The 20,359-nt window shown below is 36.8% G+C and overlaps 1 protein-coding gene across 2 annotated transcripts in view; it reads left to right on the top strand.

Moving 5' to 3' along the window:
• HS2ST1 (heparan sulfate 2-O-sulfotransferase 1) overlaps positions 1–20,359 on the top strand; it is a 170,787-nt gene that overhangs the window by 124,786 nt on the left and 25,642 nt on the right. For both annotated transcript variants that reach the window (XM_047083788.1, XM_047083787.1), the window contains exons 2-3: positions 8,821–9,059; positions 19,226–19,311. In XM_047083788.1, coding sequence (XP_046939744.1) covers positions 8,821–9,059; positions 19,226–19,311 — 325 coding nt within the window. The remainder of the gene's footprint in view (positions 1–8,820; positions 9,060–19,225; positions 19,312–20,359) is intronic.

Raw genomic sequence — 20,359 nt, 5'->3', positions numbered from 1 at the left:
TTGTGAGTTGGTTGGTTTGGTTTAATTATAGCCATCCTAGGGGATGTAAACTGGTTTGGATTTGCATTTCCCTAATGACTAATATTGTGTTGAGCATTTTTTCATGTGTTAGTTGATCATTTTGTGTACCTTCTTTGGAGAAATATCAATCAGAGGCTTTGCCCATGTGAGTACTTTCTTCACAATCAGTATGTGTCCATATGAGTAAATTAACATTTCCCCTTGGATGTATAAGAGAAAGGAAATCTTAAAGTTTGGAGGAAAAAAAATAGCACTTAGGAGACTTAAAGTTAAAATGAGGGCTTAGATATTATAATGTTTACATATAAAAATTCCTCCTAAACTTTCACTACCAGCTTATTGTTTTTTGGATATGGATAATACTTGTTGATCTTTATCACAATATTGCATAATGAAATATCCAGAAGAAGCAAATCCATAGAGACAACACAGATTGGTAGGGGATAGTGGAGAGGGAAATGCTTAATGGGTATTGGATTTCCTTGAGGGTGAAGAAAGTGTTTCGGAACTAGATAGATATGATGGTTGCCCCCATTGTGAATGTGCTAAATGCCACTGAATTGTTCACTTTGAAATGATTAATTTTGTTATAAGAACTTCACTTTTAAAAATCACCAAAAATAAGCAAGTACTCACAAAATCTTACATGAGTTCATTAATACTAAAAACAAAAGCATTTATAAACTCAACAGTTTTAACAAGCACTTATTGAATGCCTCTATATGCAGTATCTTTTCCTAGGCCCTGTAGATACATGTTTTACATATACATTATGCTTGTGCATTAATTATACATTAATTCTTAACATTAATGAAAATACATTACAAAAATCAAATTTTCTTTCCAAACTTAATCTCACTGATGAACTGCCACTAAAAATATATTGGTTAATGCTCTTGAGATGATTAGGTAAGAAAATTAAAGTAGCTATTAAATATCCCATCAGTCCGATAACCACCAATATAATTCTTTTTGTTGTTAGGTTACTAAATTAAAGGAATATGAGTTATATTTTACTTAATGTACTTGCTAAACTTGATTATAGGTTTTACAGTTATTGCACAAATTAAAAAATGTGCAATTCTTTTTTTTTTAATTTTTTACATTTATTTTTGATAGAGTGAGACAGTGTATGAGTGGGGGAGGGGCAGGGAGAGAGAGAGACACAGAAACTGAAGCAGGCTCCAGGCTCTGAGCTGTCAGCACAGAGCCCAATGCAGGGCTCAAACCCACCAACTGTGAGATCATGACCTGAGCCTAAGTCGGAAGCTCAACCGGCTGAGCCACCCAGGCGCCCCTAAAAAATGTGAAATCCTTATACATTACAACCTTTTTTTATTATCAATCTGAGAAATATACTAATCACCTATATGAAATAATAATATTGGTAGTAGCTAATGTGGAATTCTCATTATGTATTTTAAGTGCTTTATATGCATCATTTGTTCTGTGCATGCTCTGTGGTGAGTGTTTTATATGCATTCTCATGTTTTGATTCTTAAAATAAACCCTAAGAGGGGCGCCTGGGTGGCTCAGTCGGTTGAGCGCCAGACTTTGGCTCAGGTCATGATCTCACAGTTTGTGGGTTCGAGCCCCACATCGGGCTCTGTGCTAACAGCTCAGAGCCTGGAGCCTGCTTCGGATTCTGTGTCTCCCTCTCTCTCTTGCCCCTCCCCTGCTTGTGCTCTCTCTCTCTCTCTCTCTCTCAAAAAAATAAATAAACATTAAAAAAAAATAAAAAAAAAAAACCTAAGAGGCCCCATTATTATTGTCATCTGATGAGGAAACTTGGTGTCAAAGTGATCACCAGCTGAATATTGATGTCAGGATACTATTCCCACGTTAATCTGGCTCCAGAGCCTGTGCTCCACCTTTGACTGGTTGTATGAGACTTGGTTTGTTTTTATTTTAAGAAGGAATTTAACTGCACAGTTAAATACAGAATGATAATATCGTAGAAGTACCTTTTTTCCTCAAGTACCTATTTTTAAAATATGAAATATTATAGTTAGTCATGGGTAAGCCCATTTCAAGACAATTCTTTATGCCTCTCAATCACTTAAAATGAATACTTAGATAGAAGTTGGGGACTCCAACTGATAATTCTTCGTATCTTTTCTTGAGTTTTCCCAAGATAGTACATCTCAAAACATCCTCCATGTTTTTACAGATTTCTCAAGTGATCTATTCCTATTTTTAGTTTCCATCAGTGAACATACAGATCATTTAACATTATAGTCAGAGGAGTGAAAAGAAAAACTAGTGAAGAAAAGTGATCAGAGCCTTTGGAACTTATGGGACACGATCAAGTGGACCAAAATACTGTTGGTCTTATACTGTTAATCTTATTGCAGATTTTTATATGTAATCAGTTGTGTTTTTTTTTCTTGCTGCTTTCAAGATTCTCATTTTGGCCTTGGCTTTTAACCGTTTGATTTAATGTGTCACCGTGGATCTCTTTGAGTTTATCCTTCCTGTAGTTAATTGAGCTTAAATGTGTAGATTCATGTCTTACAACAAGTTTTGGGTGTTTTCAACCTTTATTTCTGCATTTAAGTCCTCTATATGTTTTGTTAGGTTTACAACTGGGTATTTTTTGTGTAATTATAGATGATTTTGTAATTTTCATTTTTGTGTCTATGTGTTTATTTCTAGTATAGAAATACATTGGGTTTTATATTTTTATCTTCTATCCTGGGACTTGGTTGACCTCACTTATTCTAGGATTGTTTTGTTTTGTTTTTGTAGATTCCTTGTGATTGTCTTCATAGAAAATCATATCATCTTCAAATAGGGTTAGTTTTATTTCTTCTTTTTCTATCTGTATGTTGCTGCTGTTGTTGTTGGTAATGCTAGATCTTCTAACATTATTTTAAATAAAAGTAATGAGATTATACCTTATACCTTGTTTCTGATATTAGAAGGAAAACATTCAATTTCAGTTTTTTACTATTAGTGTCATGGTAGCTGTACGATTTTGTAGAGGAACTTTCCCTCTGCCTTGTTAAGAGTCTTGTGGTTATTTTATATATAATGTCCAGGGTTTTTAGTTGTACATAGTGAGAAGAATAGCAAAACATTCGTCTACTCCATCTCCCTTGAAGTGAAAGGTGCTATCACTTCTTTTTTTACAGGATGATCTACTTAAACTTTTAAGTGTTAATGATAGCACAGGCACCCCTTGTTGACTGCCTGGAAACCACACAAGAAAGCACTTGGCAGTGTTCAGTGTCCAGCCTTCAGCCTTTCATATAGAAATTTATTTGGTCAGTTCTCATAGTGATTGAGTTCGAGGAGAAGTGATCCAAGCTAAAAATACTCGTAAGAAAATGATGTGATTGAGTTCAGGGAGAAGAGTTCAAGGAGAGTGATCCAAGCTAAAAATATTCTTAAGAAAATGATGTGTACAATCAGACAACCACTTTATGTAATTTATAGTGATTGCCAAATGCTCCGTCCACGCAGATGAGGTAGTGTTTGTTTGTACGGTACATTCACGGTGAGTGTTGCAGAAGAAAGGATCAGTTAAATAGCTTCATAATAACTTGTTTTTGGTGCAGCTTTGTTGCTTCCTACTTTGCATAGTGTACAGACTTCATAACAGTGTTTGGGGATTTACACAATTCAGATTTGTCCCTAGAAAATGCTGAAGATCCACTTTAATTCAGTTATTTGATGCGCCAAGCTCTTAGAGCCCCGCTTATCTAGCTGTGCAACAGGTGTATTTGCCATGGGGTCCTGATGGGTCAAGTTTTGTGCCCTGCATCCTCACCTGCAGACATTTCTCAGATGGACACTGCCAGTTTCTTCAGTGATTTCTCTTTGCCTACAGGTCTTACTTATGAGTAACCTATTTTTTTTCTATATATATACTACCGCCCTAAGGCAGTTTACTATTAGCCTTGCTATTTGGGGAATTTTTTGGTTTTTGTTTTTTTCTTTCTCTGGGGTCACAGACCACCCCCTTCCTAAAATGTACCAGTCCGTCTTTCTGGAGAGAGGGTGTCCACAGTATTCTACATATTCTCAAAGGAGTCCATGACCCCAAAAAATCATAATGCCAGTAATACTTTTACTCTGCTCTATCACGCATATATAGTTTAAATCTCTTATAAAGCACCTTAGCTTATTATCTACTGAAGTTTTAATGATGTCATTGCCAATTTGTATGTTTTTTTCTTATAAATATTAAAATTTGGTAATTTTTTTCTTCGTGTTCTTTGCCTTTTATTATTCACCTGTTGTCTATATACTTTTCAGTTTAACATGCAGAAGTTTCAGTATTTTTTTTTAAATTTTTTTCTTAATGTTTATTTATTTTTGAGAGAGACAGAGACAGAATGCAAGTGGGTAGGGGCAGAGAGAGAGGGAGACACAGAAGCAGAAGCAGGCTCCAGGCTGTGAGCTGTCAGCACAGAGCCCGACACGGGGCTTGAACACACAAGCCGTGAGATCGTGGCCTGAGCCGAAGTTGGACGCTCAACTGACTGAGCCACCCAGACGCCCCCAGAAGTTTCAGTATTTAAAGCAAGGCAATGGATTGCTCTTTCCTTCTGCTATATTTTTTCTCCCTGAAGTCCTAATCTGCTACCCACAGTACAGAAATACTACACTTTTGGGGCATTTGTGAGGTATTTATTTTCTGCTGAAACCATTGCAGAATTGAGCTGTGGCAGGGAGAGATAGTTATATATTCGTGGGTCCTTTAATTTGTATAAACCACAAAACTTATTTCCATATAATTTCTCTTATTTCTCTTTAAATGTGTAGGTTAAATTATTTAGTACATTGAACATTTAATTACACATTCAAAGAGAAGGGTGTTCCCCAAAACAACTATAATGTTCAAAACAATCGTCATTAAACGATATATGATTTTTTTTTTAAATCTTCAGTTCTGTTTTCATCACTTGTTCTGTAGCCTGGTGTATATACATCTTGGTGACTTCAGTGATGTGTAGAATTTAGTTTGGTGTTTTTAATGCAGCTATAGTGTTTCATATTTAGCTTGATCATTACCTTCTTGCACTAAATAAGGCCTTTAATGCCCTGCCAGTGCAGGAATAGGTCATTACTGCTGTTATGAATAGTCTTTTAAAAGACTTGAGTTTGTTGATAATCTGCCATATGGAAAGGTTCATTGAGCCAAGGTCTATGCCACCTTGCACGGGAGCCTTGAAGAACTAGAATGGCCATGAAGTTTAGCGTCTATCTTTGGTGTTGGGCGGGTGGTTTAGTGCCAGTAGTCCCTAACCCACCTGTAATTTTATGACTCTCAGGTTGTGCCCATGTTGTTTGGAGGTGATAGGTTTTGTGGTGGTCCTGAAATAGCTTGCGTAGCAGATTCTGTAATTCATTACTCAAACATGAAGAAAACGTTACTTCAAAAAAGCATCGTAAGGATTTTAAATATACTGCCTACATTCTCTAAGTGCACTGCAAATGTGCTGTAACTAATAAAGCTTCCCCACTGATTTAAGAGAGTCTCAGAAGAAGCTGTACTAACTAGATGCAGAGCATCTTTGATAAAAAAAAAAAAAAAAAAAAAAAAAAAAAAAAAAAAAAAAAAAAAAAAAAGACTTGGAACTGTCAAATACTTAGCAAGTCAAGAATATGGCTATATTGCAAATACCCTTACTGGTTTTACATTTGTCACAGGTGGAAAGAGAGAGTATTTTACCATCAAGAGCTATTACTGTTATTATTCAACTAAGTGAGATTTGATTCTATAAACAAACATTACTAATAAAAATCCTCTTAATTTTCCACACTTTTTATCATTTTATGTTTAGGCATAACACTATGTTACTAATTATCGTGTTTGTTAAAGCAAAGTAAAAACACTTGAAAAATAGAACGTGCATATAAATATATTATTTGAATGAGGAAAGTAGTGACTCCCATATTTGCACGTTTTTATAGAAATTTTTTAAAGTTGTGTTCAATATACAGTGCATATAATTTAGTACACATGATGAACCAAGAACAGTGATTAATTTTTACAACATGTTTCATGGTGTGGCTAGAGTTTTATCACTTTAAAAAACTAAAAAATCCACAGGGTTGCCTGGATGGCCCAGTCATTTGAGTGTTCGACTCTTGATTTCAGCTCAGGTCATGATTTCATAGTCATGGGATTAAGCCCCACATTGGGTTCTGTGCTGAGTGTGGAGCCTTCTTAAGATACTCCCTCTCTCTCTCTGTGCCCCTCTTCCATGTTTGTGCTTGCTTGCTCTCTCTCTAAAATAATAATTAAAAAAATTCCACATACAAAACGATAACTTCTTTCTAAAAGTTTATTTTTGAGAGAGAGCGAGCGAGAGAGTGAGTGAGCAGGGAAGGGGAAGAGAGAGGATCTGAAGCAGGCTCCACACTGTCAGCACAGAGCCCGATGCAGGGCTTGAACTCATGAACCATGAGATCATGACCTGAGCCAAAATCAAGAGTCAGATGCTTAACCAACCGAGCCACCCAGGCACCCCTTTTTAAAAATATTTTTAATTAATTTTGTGGCTAATTTTCACAGCAGTGATTGAGTATGTAAAATTTTATAAGTAGATGGAATCATTACAAAAACTGTTAATATTACAGAATTTCTTTATATATTCTGTCATTATGTATTCTGTAGATGGAATGGGTACCCAGTTGTGAAACAGCACATAAAATCTTCTTTTCCAAATACTTGGTTTTAGAAAAACTAGTGAAAGTAAATTCAGCATTGTTGCTTGTAGGTGAATCTTTTAAAGGCAATTTTATGCATGTCTGGGCTGCTAGAGGAGACCTCTCACGCTTCTGTCAGCACCTGAATGACAACAGCACTGTTTTATTTTCCTTTGTGGAAAGAGGGCGGTGTGTGTACATAACAATATCATAATGGTTTTAGACTATGATGACAGTTTGAGGTTGTTTGGGAGATAAGATTTCTTAAAAATTATTGAATATAATAACGTGTGTAGGTTGTCAATAAGTACTCTTTGAGTTTAACCTGAGACAACCTCCAAATCCTGTGTAGATGCTTATAGCCTCATATATTACCTTGATTTATAGATCCATTTGGGAAGCACTGTCAATTTGAAAAATATTATGCTTTCTATCATGTAGCATATGCTTCTTAAAAGTCTGCCCTGCTTCCTTTCTCTGTTTCTTCTTAGCCTCATTCTATAGATTGTCTTTATTTGCTCCTTAAATGTTGGTATTTCCTAAGATTCTGTTCCAGAGTCTCTCTCCCATACTACATATTCTAGATTATCTAGGCAGTTGCATTCATTTCCATGGTTTTCCCAGATGTCTTTCTTCTACTTGAATGTTTGTTCTGAACCCTTGACCTATGTGCCCAATTATCTACATAACATCTCCTGGATGGTCCCAGGCAATTCAGTGATATGTTCAACATTAAGCTCATCTCCTTCTTTGCACATTCCCATCTAACTCTCCCAAGGGAAAATAAAAGAACACATGTATGCACATACATATAGAATGTGGACACACACACACACGCACGTGCGCACATGCATATACATATAGAGTATATGGGCTTCTCCTCCTGTTTTGGAAAGCCCACTGCTAATATGTAGCAGGCTTGGACTTCAAGTCTTCTGAATGTGAATCCTGAGCTCAGAGTATACTTTCTATAATGTGGTGGTGACCGTGTCTTCTGAACCAAAATATAAGATATATGGTTTGACAGTATTTGAAGCCTGTGCTTGTTACTGTAATTATACCTCATTGCTTTTTTGTGTCATTTTATTAAGTTGTCGGCATTATGGTGGACAGACACCAGTAATACATTTAATATTAAAAAAATCACAACTCTGATTACTATGAGACATGTGGTATGTGGTACATATGCATGCATTGTGTGTGTGATGTTACCTAATTAGGGAGATGAGATAATGCTTCCCCTTCAAGGGATGATGAAATTCCATGTGGAGGTTGAAGAGTTCACCAGGCAGCATTAGGGTATGGGGGAAATGGAAGAATGTTCAAGTGAGACAGCTTGCACCGAGATCTGGTGGTAGGAAGGTGCATAGTGTGTGTGGGCAGCTGTCTCTGTGCAAGGTAACTTGTCATCTTGGTAGAGGTTTTTATCCCCTCTTTTCTCTCTTGCCCCTTTCTTATTTCCTTATTCTAAAAAAAAAAAAAACAAACCCTCAAAGCTAAAGTTTATATTAAACAGAGAGTAATAGTAATAGAATGCAAAAGGTAACTGCTTTTCAAACCATGTGGTAGTGATTTGAGTTAGATGAACCGTAGAATTTAAGGAGTGAACAGCCAGGACTTAGAATGTAATGCAACACCAAAAATGAAAAAGGGCTTGTGATGATGTGGTTTCTCCTCTTGTTACCAAAAATCACTCTAGCATTTATAACCACTGTCCTGCTACATTTTGATAAACCAGGGAGTAATTAAATCCTAAGTAATAAATTTCAGAATCTCTGCTTAAATTATAAATGACTCATTTTGTAAGTGCATTTTTTACCGTGAAGTTTAGTATGCCATGCAATATGTCTTTGTGTGTTTGAGAATGAATTCAGGCTGTAGAAATTCTATTAGAATGTAGAGTGACTTTTGAACTACACTGATCTCTGGTCTTTGGTATTCCAAACTTAATGACTGTTTATTCTCTTGTTCTGTATATGCATATGTATTATCCTTCAAAGGTAATTCTGAGGTTTGGGTCTTCAGAACATTTCTTCAAGTACTCTTACCCATTTCTTGAGTAGGAAAATTGTGTTCTAGAAATGAGAAATTATTTTCATTGTCTTTAAAAACTTAGTTCATATCTGTTTTTCTTTGCAGAAAGGGCTATTGCAAGACATGAAGTTCGAGAAATTGAGCAGCGACATACAATGGATGGTCCTCGACAAGAGGCAGCGCTAGATGAGGAGGAGGATATGGTGATCATTTATAACAGAGTCCCCAAAACTGCAAGCACCTCTTTTACCAATATTGCCTATGACCTTTGTGCAAAGAATAAATACCATGTTCTTCACATCAACACTACCAAAAATAATCCAGTGATGTCACTACAAGACCAGGTAAACACTTAGGAGATGAATAAATGTTTTCTGATACTTCCCCACTCTCTTTGTATCTCAAGAGGAAGGAACATTTTAAGAGATCTGTGTGCTGACTCCAGTGAATTGTAAGTCTCTTGGGGGAAGGACCAAACACACCTTTTCTATAATTTTACATTTTTCCACAGTATTTGATACATTTCTTTGCATATTATATGTATTCAAATATTTATAAAAAGTAGTTTATTAATAGCTTTGGATTTGTGAAGAGAAAATGATGCCTTTGATATCCTTTTAAAAATATGAAACTTTTTTAGCAAGATACCCTGCAATAAAAATCGTTCTGCTGTCTCATTTTATGGCAGAGAAATTTATTTATTTATTTATTTATTTATTTATTTATTTATTTATTCATTCATTCATTCATTCATTCACTTACTTACTTACATGTTTGTTTGTTTCTTTCTGAGAGAGGGAGACATGGAATCTGAAGCAGGCTCCAGGCTCTGAGCTGTCAGCACAGCTGTGTTCACAGCCGAGTACCTGTGTCCTGTATCACTCAGTTTTGTGACTAACCTCCTGAACTTCATCTTGTCTATACTAGTAACGTATATAATATTAGCTACAAACTTCTGGAGAACAGGAATTGGAGCTTATATTTTTAACATAATCTTGCCTTTTAAGTTGTCAAGAAACTTTAGATAAGCAAATGGGTAGCTATGAAATAGATTTAAGAAAAATGGAGGAAATTATCTCATGAAAAAAAAAATTATCTCTTTAGCAGTGGTAGCACACATTTTCTCCACACCTGGAGTTCTGACTGTAATTATAAATAAATAGAATTCTCTATAAATATTGAAGGGAATGGGAATTGGGCTCGATGAGGAGAAAAGATGACATTTGAAAATACTCTCTAGGATTAAATACCATATTGCAGTAGCCTTATTAGGTTGTTGATAGTCATATAGTTAAGATTGTATTTATCTGTTTGACAGCAGCTGAACTTGTTTTATTTGTCACAGAATTGACTCTAATCCCATCTTTAAGTATACTTAAAATCCTTACACAGAAACAAGAGAGTAACACTGATACACAAGGTTAAGATTTGTTTTCTTAGAGAGCTGTTTGTAAAGACTAATAGTATATGGCATATCATCTGCCCATATAATTCTTGGCTTTCTGCAGTATCCTCAATTACTCTTTTTCATAAAACCAAAAATCTACATCCATCAGCCAAACTAAATAACTCTTCTATAAATGAGAAGAAACATGAGCTTATTTAGCTAAGTGGGTCATAAAAACTATTCATTATGTAATACTGTATATCTCAAGGGCAAGTATCCTAAATAATCAGTTTATATGTAGTGTGTGGTAGATTTTAAATTTCTTGCTTGATTGCTTTTCAAAATGTATCTTGGTTTAAAAGGAACAACTCAATACTCACATAGTAATTTTAGATTTAGATTTATTAGTAGTATCTTTTATTATTTCTTTCTTTATTTTTTAAGTTTATTTTGAGAGAGAGAGCATGTGCGGGGGAGAGGCAGAGAGAGAGAGGGACAGAGAAAGAATCCCAAATGGGGCTGAAACTCATGAACTGTGAGATCATGACCAGAGCTGAAATTAAGAGTTGAATGCCTGACTGAGCCACCCAGGAGCCCCGTAGTATTTTTTTAGAAAAGTAAAGTTATCTTGCTTATTTTGTGTCCAGCATTACAAAGTTTTATGACGGCTACAAGATATCTGACAGTGACATTGACCATTTTTTTTTTTTTTATGAAGTAAGAATCTATGGAAGCTCTCCACATGTGACATTTATAGGCATCATGTAGTGATACATTTTCCTAGTTACATTTGGATGAGCTAAAGCTTCTGTTTTTCTTTCAATAGCTCATGAGTTACATGTAGACAAAAAGAACATTAAAAGAAAAGCACTATCTTTTTAAAAATTTTTTTTTAATGTTTATTTTCGAGAGAGAGAGAGAGACAGAGCACAAGCAGAGGAGGGGCAGAGAGAGAGGGAGACACAGAATCAGAAGCAGGCTCCAGGCTTTGAGCTGTTAGCACAGAGCCTGACACAGGGCTCAAATCTGTGAACTACAAGATCATGACCTGAGCCGAAGTCAGACTCTTAACCAACTGAGCCACCCAGGCGCCCTGATAAACACTATCTTAAATGCAGTGGGATTACATGATGAACAGCACTTAAATTGTGCTTGTGTAGAGAAATACTTTTCAGCTCCAGTTCTTTCCTAAATGTATTTTGTACTTATTGTACTAGGCATTGTACTAAATTGTTCACATGCTTAATTATTTTTCTCAAAAATTTTAGAGGCCAAGTCCAAATATTTTGAGTCTGATATAAAACTACTGAGTGGGTAATAGCTATCTATGCATACTCTATCATCCTGAGAAGTAGTTGTCCACTCTGCTTTCAAGTTTTCATTTATTTTTGAGTATGTAGTATATACAGAGTTTGTGCTATATTCTTTGTTGAAATAGGAACGAAAAAGCAAGGCCACATCTTTGAAGAAGCTTCTTTGTAATTTACTCGGAACATAAAACATAGATGCAGGAACTATGAGGACTGTTTAAAGAAAAGATCTGGGGTGCCTGGCTGGCTTAGTCAGAAGAGCATGCAGCTCTTGATCTCAGAGTTGTGAGTTTGAGCCCCACACTTGAGTGTAGAAATTACTTAAAAATCTTTAAAAAAAAAAAAAAAGGAAATATCACTTCATGATATTCTCACAAAATTATTTAATGCAAAATGTTTCTTACCAGAATGTTTAATCTAGACCTAATCTTGAGAGAAACAGAGAAATCCATCTTGTTGGAACATTCTCTAGAATAATCGTCTTGAACTCTTCTAAGGTATCAATATGATGACAACTAAACCAGGTATGGTTGGGGGTGAGGCAAGACAGTCCTCTCTAGAGGTGAGGAGACTAAAGAGACATGAAAACCAAACGTAATGTGTGATCTGTAACTGGATCTTTGATCAAAAATGTCTGCTACTTGTTTTCAAATGGTTCAGAAAAAATTAAGTGTGTGTGTGCATATGGAGAAAGAACAAAGAGATAAGCAAAGGTGGCAAAAGGTGAAGTTAGTGAATCTTAGTGCATGAGTATGCAGATTTTGACCATATTATTCTTTCATCTTTTCTGTAGTTTAGGGATTTTTCACAATGAAGAAATTGGAATAAAAGAAGAGGGAAAGTTAGAACAAGGGATTGGAAAGATAAACATTTGAGAATGTGAGGCGTGGGAAGACGAAGCAATGAGAGTGAGCCGGAGGCAGTCTTGGGAGTTATATTTGTGAGGTGTGCCTTACTTAGTGAATAGGCAGGAATTGGCAAGAGACAGGTAACCATTTAGCTCTTGTAGTTGGAAAATGAAGTTTACTCTGCTATCATGAACATACTTCTACATTAGAGAACGTCTTGTCTTTAAAGTAACTGTCAAATAGGTGTTAAGTGGCAGCATCTTTTAGGATCTTTCTTAATTCTTTTCTACACTCATATGTTTAGGTTTGTGATCATATTTAGTCCTTTTCTAAGCATTGAAAATACCCAGAATTTGCATTCTCTGTAGGACAACATAGTGATTTTTTTTTCCTTTTAGTTCACTGTTAAGGCACCTTCTGATCTTTGCATTAATGCCTATGATTTGATCAGTTGCAGATACTGATTTTTCAAGCGTCACTTTAGATGAGTGCTTCTTATCCTGTCATGTGTATATTAACCACCAGTTAAAGTATAGATTCTGATTCAGAAGACTAAGATGGAACCTGATAATGTGAATTTCTAAAAAATCTTCCACCTGATGCCAAAACTGATTCTCCTGGTCCTTGAACTATAGTTTAAGTAGCAAAATATCTAGAACACAGGTCTCAGTGGGGTTATGAGAACGTACGTATTATAATCTTCATAGGATAGTGAAGCTTAATCTTTAAATTCATGTTCCCACCTCCCCAACAAAATCCAGATTCCTTACCTAGACCAACAGGCTCTTTTAAATCTAGTCCTCGTCCATTGCTGTATCCTCTTGTTTACCAGCCACACACTGGCCTTTTGGTTCATTGTCTGCGCCAGTCCTTTTCCACTTCAAGGCTTCTGCACTTAACCATTCCATCTTAGAATGTTCTGGTTTCTCCTGATTGGCTTCATGTTATCCTTTTTAACATTTCAGCTTAAATGACATCCTCTCAGAAAAACCTTACTACCCATCCTATATATTAAATACTTCTTCCAAGTTACTGTGTACCATCAGCATTCTTTCTGTATCTTTCTTATTACTTACTCATTTGTTTACTATTGGTCTTTTCCTCTGTATAAGCTCCTAAAGGGCAGGAACCGTGTCTGTTTTATTCATTACCATATTCCTTGTGTTTAATCTTTAAATTTTTTTTGAATATTTGTTTATTTTTGAGAGGGAGTGAGCATGGGAGGGTCAGAGAGAGACAGGGAGACAGAGAATCCATAGAAGACTCTGCATTGCCAGCACAAAGCCTGACATGGGGCTCGAACTCGCAGACTGTGAGATCATGACCTGACCTGAAGTTGGACGCTCAACTGACTGAGCCACCCAGGTGACCCAGTATTCCTTGTATTTAGAATGGTGTCTGAGACATAGTATATATGCTCCATAAAATTTTTGTTGAAAGAATGAATGAGAGAACAAATGAACTTAGGTACTGAAAGTAGTTCCTAGTTGAGCATAGTACCACTGATGATAATTACTGGCAGAATGAGCCCCTTTTATCGATGGCAATGTGTTCTCCCCTTACCTCAGGTGATTTGAGACACACCCACTGTGCCTCCTGCAAAGGAAAGGCTGAACAACACAATCCTGAACTTTGGTGAAGATACTGTGTTCTGTTGCTGCCGAACCTTTCTTATGTTTTATCCAGTTATTATTCACTTTTCCTTTTTGCATAGAAAACTTTCTCTCTAGTTTAGTCTCGAAAAACTACCCACAGCTGTACAATGGATATTTATTTTAAGTATAGGCATGAGTAGGAGTTTGGTAGATAGTAATTATCCGAGTTAATAGTAGTATTCGTTCACTAGGTAGTAATTACAAAGTTGGAATTTGGCCAGGATTGTCAGGATGACATTGCTACTTTTAGATAGTGAAAACAAGTTCTTTCAGATAATCATAATGTTGAGATTAATCTTATTAAGAATGTAGGTCTAGGTGCACTGTTGTGAGATGGTGCTTTCTTCGCTTTTTCCTGTAGCACTGGTTCAGTCTGATTCCACCAGCAAATAAATCACAGCACCACTCCCCACATTGCTTGGGTTTTCCCTAAAGGTCTCCTCTGATTACTTGCTAGCCTGACTCTGCTTGAGTTATAAAATCTGACAAAAATCACAGTTTCGGATCTGCTTCAGGCTAGCTATAAAAACATCTCTTTTCATGTAGCGTATCTAACAACTGCTTCTGAAACATCCTTCTTGATAGCCTATTTCAGTGGGGGTATGGAACTACTCTTTGAGTAAAGTCACTACAGTGACATTATGTCTTCTCCCCAAGCCACTGTTTTCAGGGTCTTCCATCTCTTTAACTTCATTTGCCACTATTATCTTTTGCTCCCTTCGCCCACCCCTTTACCTTTCACTAGTGCCAAGTATAGTCGGTGAGCGTGCACCCAGTGAGTGCTGTAGAAGCTTGTTCACCTGATCTCGATTTCCACTCACTCCTCTGTATTCCAGAGCTTTATCTCAAGGTCTGGAGCAGAATGCCCCACTGCAGAGGAAAGCCAGAAGAGAAACTGACAAGGCGAATGGTGCAGGAGAGGTGAGAAGGCAGCCAGTGGTAGAGCGGGAGCTGCAGTGAGGCTTCCTGACAGAGGGAGAGAAGGGGGATGGAGAGTGGAGAGGCAGGGAAACTTGGGACAAGCAGCGAAATTCATACTTTGAAAAGGAAACTTTTCAAAAAAGACTGTTCCTCAAAGGGGGTTAAAGGATGGTTATAGAACTTCAGTGGTATGTAAATGATACTTTTAAATGCTCCAACTACCCTGCAGATTAGTCTGAACCACCACTTGAACCTTATTGACATCATTTGTTTGCTTAGCGCTTTTTTTCTTCCCTGTAATGAGAAGGTAAATCTCAGCTCAGCATCTTTGATTTATTGCTGATTGTAAATCAGCCACAGCTTTATTAGTGAGACTTTAACACATCGCCCTGGTAAAATGTTTGTGAGATGAAAGGAAAAAAAAACACATGCACATATGTAGCCTTCGGTGTTGTCATAGTTGGAGATTAGCGGAAGATTCTGTGTGTTTCGAGAGACTTTAACAGTAATAGTGTAGAGTATTTAAAAGCAATAACTCACGTGAATTTACCTCAGAATGATTTTAGGAAATAAAATTCAAAAGCCCTGCATAGACATTTAAACCAGGTCTCTTACTTTTGGCTGACGGTGTTCAGCACCCCTTGAGGTTACCCAAGACAGTAAAAAGGCAAGAGTAAGTCAACGGTCATTGTTGAAAAATGGTTGTCCAATACGAGAGTAGTGAACAGGGTGAATTGGAAGCTGAGAGTATAATGAATGCGATGAGGAAAATAAACAGTTTTGAGAGCTTTGTCAACAGCTTTGAGGTCTTGTAGGTTGAGGAGTTTTGAATGACTGGATCTGAGGCGTTTCCCTGGCAGTGGATAAAACCTGAAATTCTCAGTGCCCAAGTTTGTTGGTTAGAAATATGATACAAATGCTGTTCTTCTTTTCACATCCTTCTGGGTTTTTTTCTTCCTTGTTTAAATTGAACAATAATGTATTAAGGAAGTTAGCATGTGGCCTAGAAGGATGATTGGACCAAAATCTACAGTATATGGTTCCTGAGCTCCAGGGTTTTTTATCTATAAAATAAGGGGTACAGGATCTCCCAAGTCCCTTTCACATCTAAAATGCTGATTCTGTAAACAAGAGGGTTTGAGGTTGGTGACAACAGTGGAAGATGCCTGCCTTGTTCTGTTCTCCGCCATCACTAAACTTCCCTGAGTCCAACTGGAAGGCACAACCCTTTTTCTCATTTCTGTTAGGTTTTAAAAAAATTTCTTTTAATGTTTGTTTATTTTTGAGAGAGAGACAGAGTATAAGCAGAGTGGGAGAGAGGGAGACACAGAATCCGAAGCAGGCTTCAGGCTCCGAGCTGTCAGCACTGAGCCCGATGCGGGGCTCCAGTCCACAAACTGTGAGATCATGACCTGAGCTGAAGTCTGACGCTTAAGGACTGAGCCACCAGGCGCCCCTCTATTCACTTTTAAATAGTGTTTCTTGGAATCCTTTGGTTCTAGTATGCCCCAGGCATCACTGCGTGGGTAGGAGGAGACTGAGTAGGCAGGGTTTATTCTGCCCCTGTCCTCACTTCTGTTTTATGTACTGTGGGAGCTTACAAGGCAGTCTTTAAAAGTTCACTCTATTTCAGTACACTTTTTTTCCCTTATTATAAAAGCAGTGAATATGAGCTATATCTTTGCTGAAGAGCTTTTATACACTTCAGGGCCTCCTCTGCAAAGCACTACAAAAACAAGCTTCGTGTAAATAAAACCAAGCGAAATCTCCTGGGCCTACCCATGCTGGAGGCTTGCTCCTCCATGTGGTCCATTGACGTGCCATCATGTGGAGACTTGTTAGAAGTGCAGAATCTTGGGCCCCACTCCAGACCTGCTGAATCAAAATCTGCATTTTAACAGGAGTCCCAGATGATCCATTTGCACATTGAGTTTGAGAAGCCCTGCAGCAGTCCAGATATTATCCAGCTTCCTGGGCTCTTCACCTCACGTTGAAGGACACGTGCTGGATAAAGTATGTTCTTAGGAGGGTTCAGTTTAATACTGACCATCCTTAGGAAAGGTGGAAGAATGAGGGATGCTTGAAGTTTATATTTATACCTAACTCTTATTTCCACCTGAGTCTTTTACCACAGTGTGCTCAGAGTTTGTACCATTGATCCGCTCTAACATTTGGTTTATGTAACACTGTTTTCTCAGATTCCAGTCTAGCATCTCCTTTCATTTCTCTCCCACACCATCACATCTCCATTAAATCTAGGCTTCTGGGAAATAAAGCTGAGTTGCTAACTATGCCTTAAGTACCCTTAAACCACCATTTCCCATTCCTTTTCTCTTTTCCTTCTTTTGTTTCCCCCTCATTTTCGGCTGAAGTAATGGAACTGATTTTCACAGAAGCAAAAGCTTATATGAAATAATTTACTAGTAAATGGCAGTTATAAGGACTTTTCATATTCAACATGTAAAATTTTTTAAGGATTCAGTTTTTGGGTTATCTAATTTTTCATTTTCTGTTTGTTTTTCATTTGCAATTTGATATTTTTATTTGGTGCCTTCCTTAAACAGATAGGAAACATGAGAAGCTCAAATCACACATTTGGCTCTTTTTTTTTTTTTTTTTTTGGTGGGGAACAATCATAAATATCTGCTAAAATATAATTTTGTATTTTTTTTTTTTTTTTGAGAGAAAACAAGTTGGGGAGAGCAGGGGGAGAGAGAGAGAGAGAATACGAGAATATAAGAATCTCAAGCAGGCTCCACACTCAGCTTAGAGCCTGACATGGGTCTCGATCCCACTGGGATCATGAACTGAGCCGATGTCAAGAGTTGGATGCTCAACCAACTATGGGACACTCAGGTGTATTTTCTAAGGCAACATAATTTTATCATCTACATGATGGTAGTAGTTTTCAGATTTAATTTAAGGGTGTTGTGTGTGTATAAGATAATAAGATAAGGTTTGTATCACTTCCCTTCCAAGAGCTCTATTACTTCTTTTCTTTTTTAATTTTTTTTTAATGTTTGTTTATTTTTAAGACAGAGCATGAGCGGGGGAGGGGCAGAGAGAGAGGGAGACACAGAATCCAAAGCAGGCTCTAGGCTGTCAGCACAGAGTCCAATGTGGGGGCTCGAACTTGTCAACTGCCAGATCATGACCTGAGCTGCAGTCAGATGCTCACCTGACTGAGCCACCCAGGCACCCCAGAACTCTATTTCTGTTAGCATATGAGTTATTAATGCTTCCCCTAAAAAATAAATTTCCTCAGAACCTTCTGTTTTTCCCTAGTTCACATTCTCTGACATATGGCTGCTTCTGCACTGTTTTGTGCTCTGCCCTACCAACAGGCCTTTTCTAGAAGGCAGCCATCATCATTCAGTGCTATTAATTTATTGACTAATCTGGTAGAAGTGGTCCAGAATATTTCCATATGACTAACTATTCTAAAATGTAAATGAAAGATTGATAAATTGTCAGAAGTATGCAGTTGATTGGCCTGTGCTTTAGAGGCTGTGGTCACAGCTTGCAGATGCTTTCAGTGCAGTTTAGGGTGCTGGGCCCCCTACTCATTAGCCCTTCTCTACCCCCTAACCCGCCCCTACACTATATCTAGTCCCTAGAAGATTCTTAGCCACTTGCTGTTTATCATTCAGAAAATTGCTTATCAAAAACATGCCATTTTTCTTTGAGAAATTGTGTATCACTGCTCTTTTATAGCTGGTGATACTTAGGCTTATCAAGTTCTGTATTAACCCAGTTCTTTAAATTTTTAAAATATATTTGCAGTAAAAGAATTTTTTTATTAACTAATCTTTTGCATACTTTTAATTCCAGCAAATTAAAATAGTGATAGTGACATATTTAGATTTTAAAAAATTTTTTCTATATCACATCTCTAATTTTATTAACCTTTTCTATCAACAATCTTATGATATCTTTAGTTCTTTAAAGTTCTCTGATTAATCGTCATCTTTAATCATTTTGGTTTAAGGATTACTTTTTGTTTCATTCGTTGAGCCATTAATACGATTTTTTGTGAATAATGAGTTTCTGGGAGTCAAAAACAGACTTGAGCGCGTGTGTTGGTACCCACCCTCCCCTCACCCCTTGTAAATTACTCACTGTGCAGCATTGTAAATGATTGCATTGTGTGGGTTTTTCAGGCTTCTGTCTCACTCTTTTCTGAGTGTGGTGATAATAGCTCTCTCCATGATGAATTGGTAATTACAGATCACACTGTGCTCTCCTTAGTTGAAACCTGTGTTTCAAGCTCTGTAATTGTCAAACTGGTGTGATTTGTTTTAAAAGCCTAAATGGAAACTATTTTACTATCATCAAATTTCATTTTTCTTTAAGTTGAACTTAAGTAATGAGTGTGTTCTCCTATTTTAGGTACGCTTTGTAAAGAATATAACTTCCTGGAAAGAGATGAAACCAGGGTTTTATCATGGACATGTTTCTTATTTGGATTTTGCAAAGTAAGTTATACCTGAAATGACACACTGAAGAATGCTTTGTACCTTAGCAACCTAAAAAGACACAAATGTATTAAATTGTTACTATTTTGATTTTTAAAAATGTACTACTGGCTTGCCTTTGCCACTTTTAGATAATGTAATTTAAATATACCTTCTAGTGTTTTACTGCCCTCTAGTGTTCATAAATTGAAAATTGTCATATTAATTTTGGAAATTCAAATTAGACTAAATGCAAGTAATACTCTTTAAAGTTATTTATCATTATTCTGTTTATGTGTCGTTTACAACCAAATGACACTATTTTAGGAGAGCCCCACGTTTTAACCTAGAGGCCAGTCAGATTCTGACTTAACACATCATTGACCGAGAACTGAGAAAGCAGAGAACCCCATCACACACTTTTTGGTTACCCAATGCCTCTGCATTTCAGCCAAGACATAGAAAAGTATACACTTTCTTTTAGGCCACCTTGTGTTTGTTTTAAAATTGTGGTGTATTCAAAAGACACTCTTAAAAAGATGGTGATTTTCCTTTATGGTGATTTGTCTGAAACGAGATAAATAATTCTCATTTTCCATATTTTTGGGGTGGAATGGGTTCAGGGTATTCCTATCATAATTCTTTCAAGAAAAGTTCATAAAACTCCAGGCATTTGCATGGTATGCAAGTCCTGTGTGGCTCCCCCTGGAGTCTGTGCCATATTAAGATACTGTTCCACAAACTGGGCACAAGGTGTATTCTAAACATGGGCTACTCTGTGAATCCATTTGAATGTTTTTTTCACAGCACATAGTGTAGCATTATATAGTAAAACCTCAAATCCAAATCTTTTCCTCAATAACCTGTACTAACTTCAAAGACACATCTAAAATGTATTTTTAAAATGATTTAAGCTCAGACATGGTCCCCTCAGTCATTTCATTAGCAGTCATGACTTCAAAGTAATATACTGTCATGTGTTTGTCAACTCCAGAGAACATTCTGTGTAAAATTTGAAAATTAAATTGATATCCCAGTCATTTTAACTTCTTGAATTTGAAAAGAAAAA

This window comes from Lynx rufus, unplaced genomic scaffold (assembly GCF_022079265.1).
Source record: "Lynx rufus isolate CCGP_SWC_20201006 ecotype Redwood Valley unplaced genomic scaffold, mLynRuf1.p SCAF_2, whole genome shotgun sequence".
Taxonomy (NCBI): Eukaryota; Metazoa; Chordata; class Mammalia; order Carnivora; family Felidae; genus Lynx; species Lynx rufus.
This window is presented reverse-complemented; position numbering and strand designations above follow the sequence as displayed.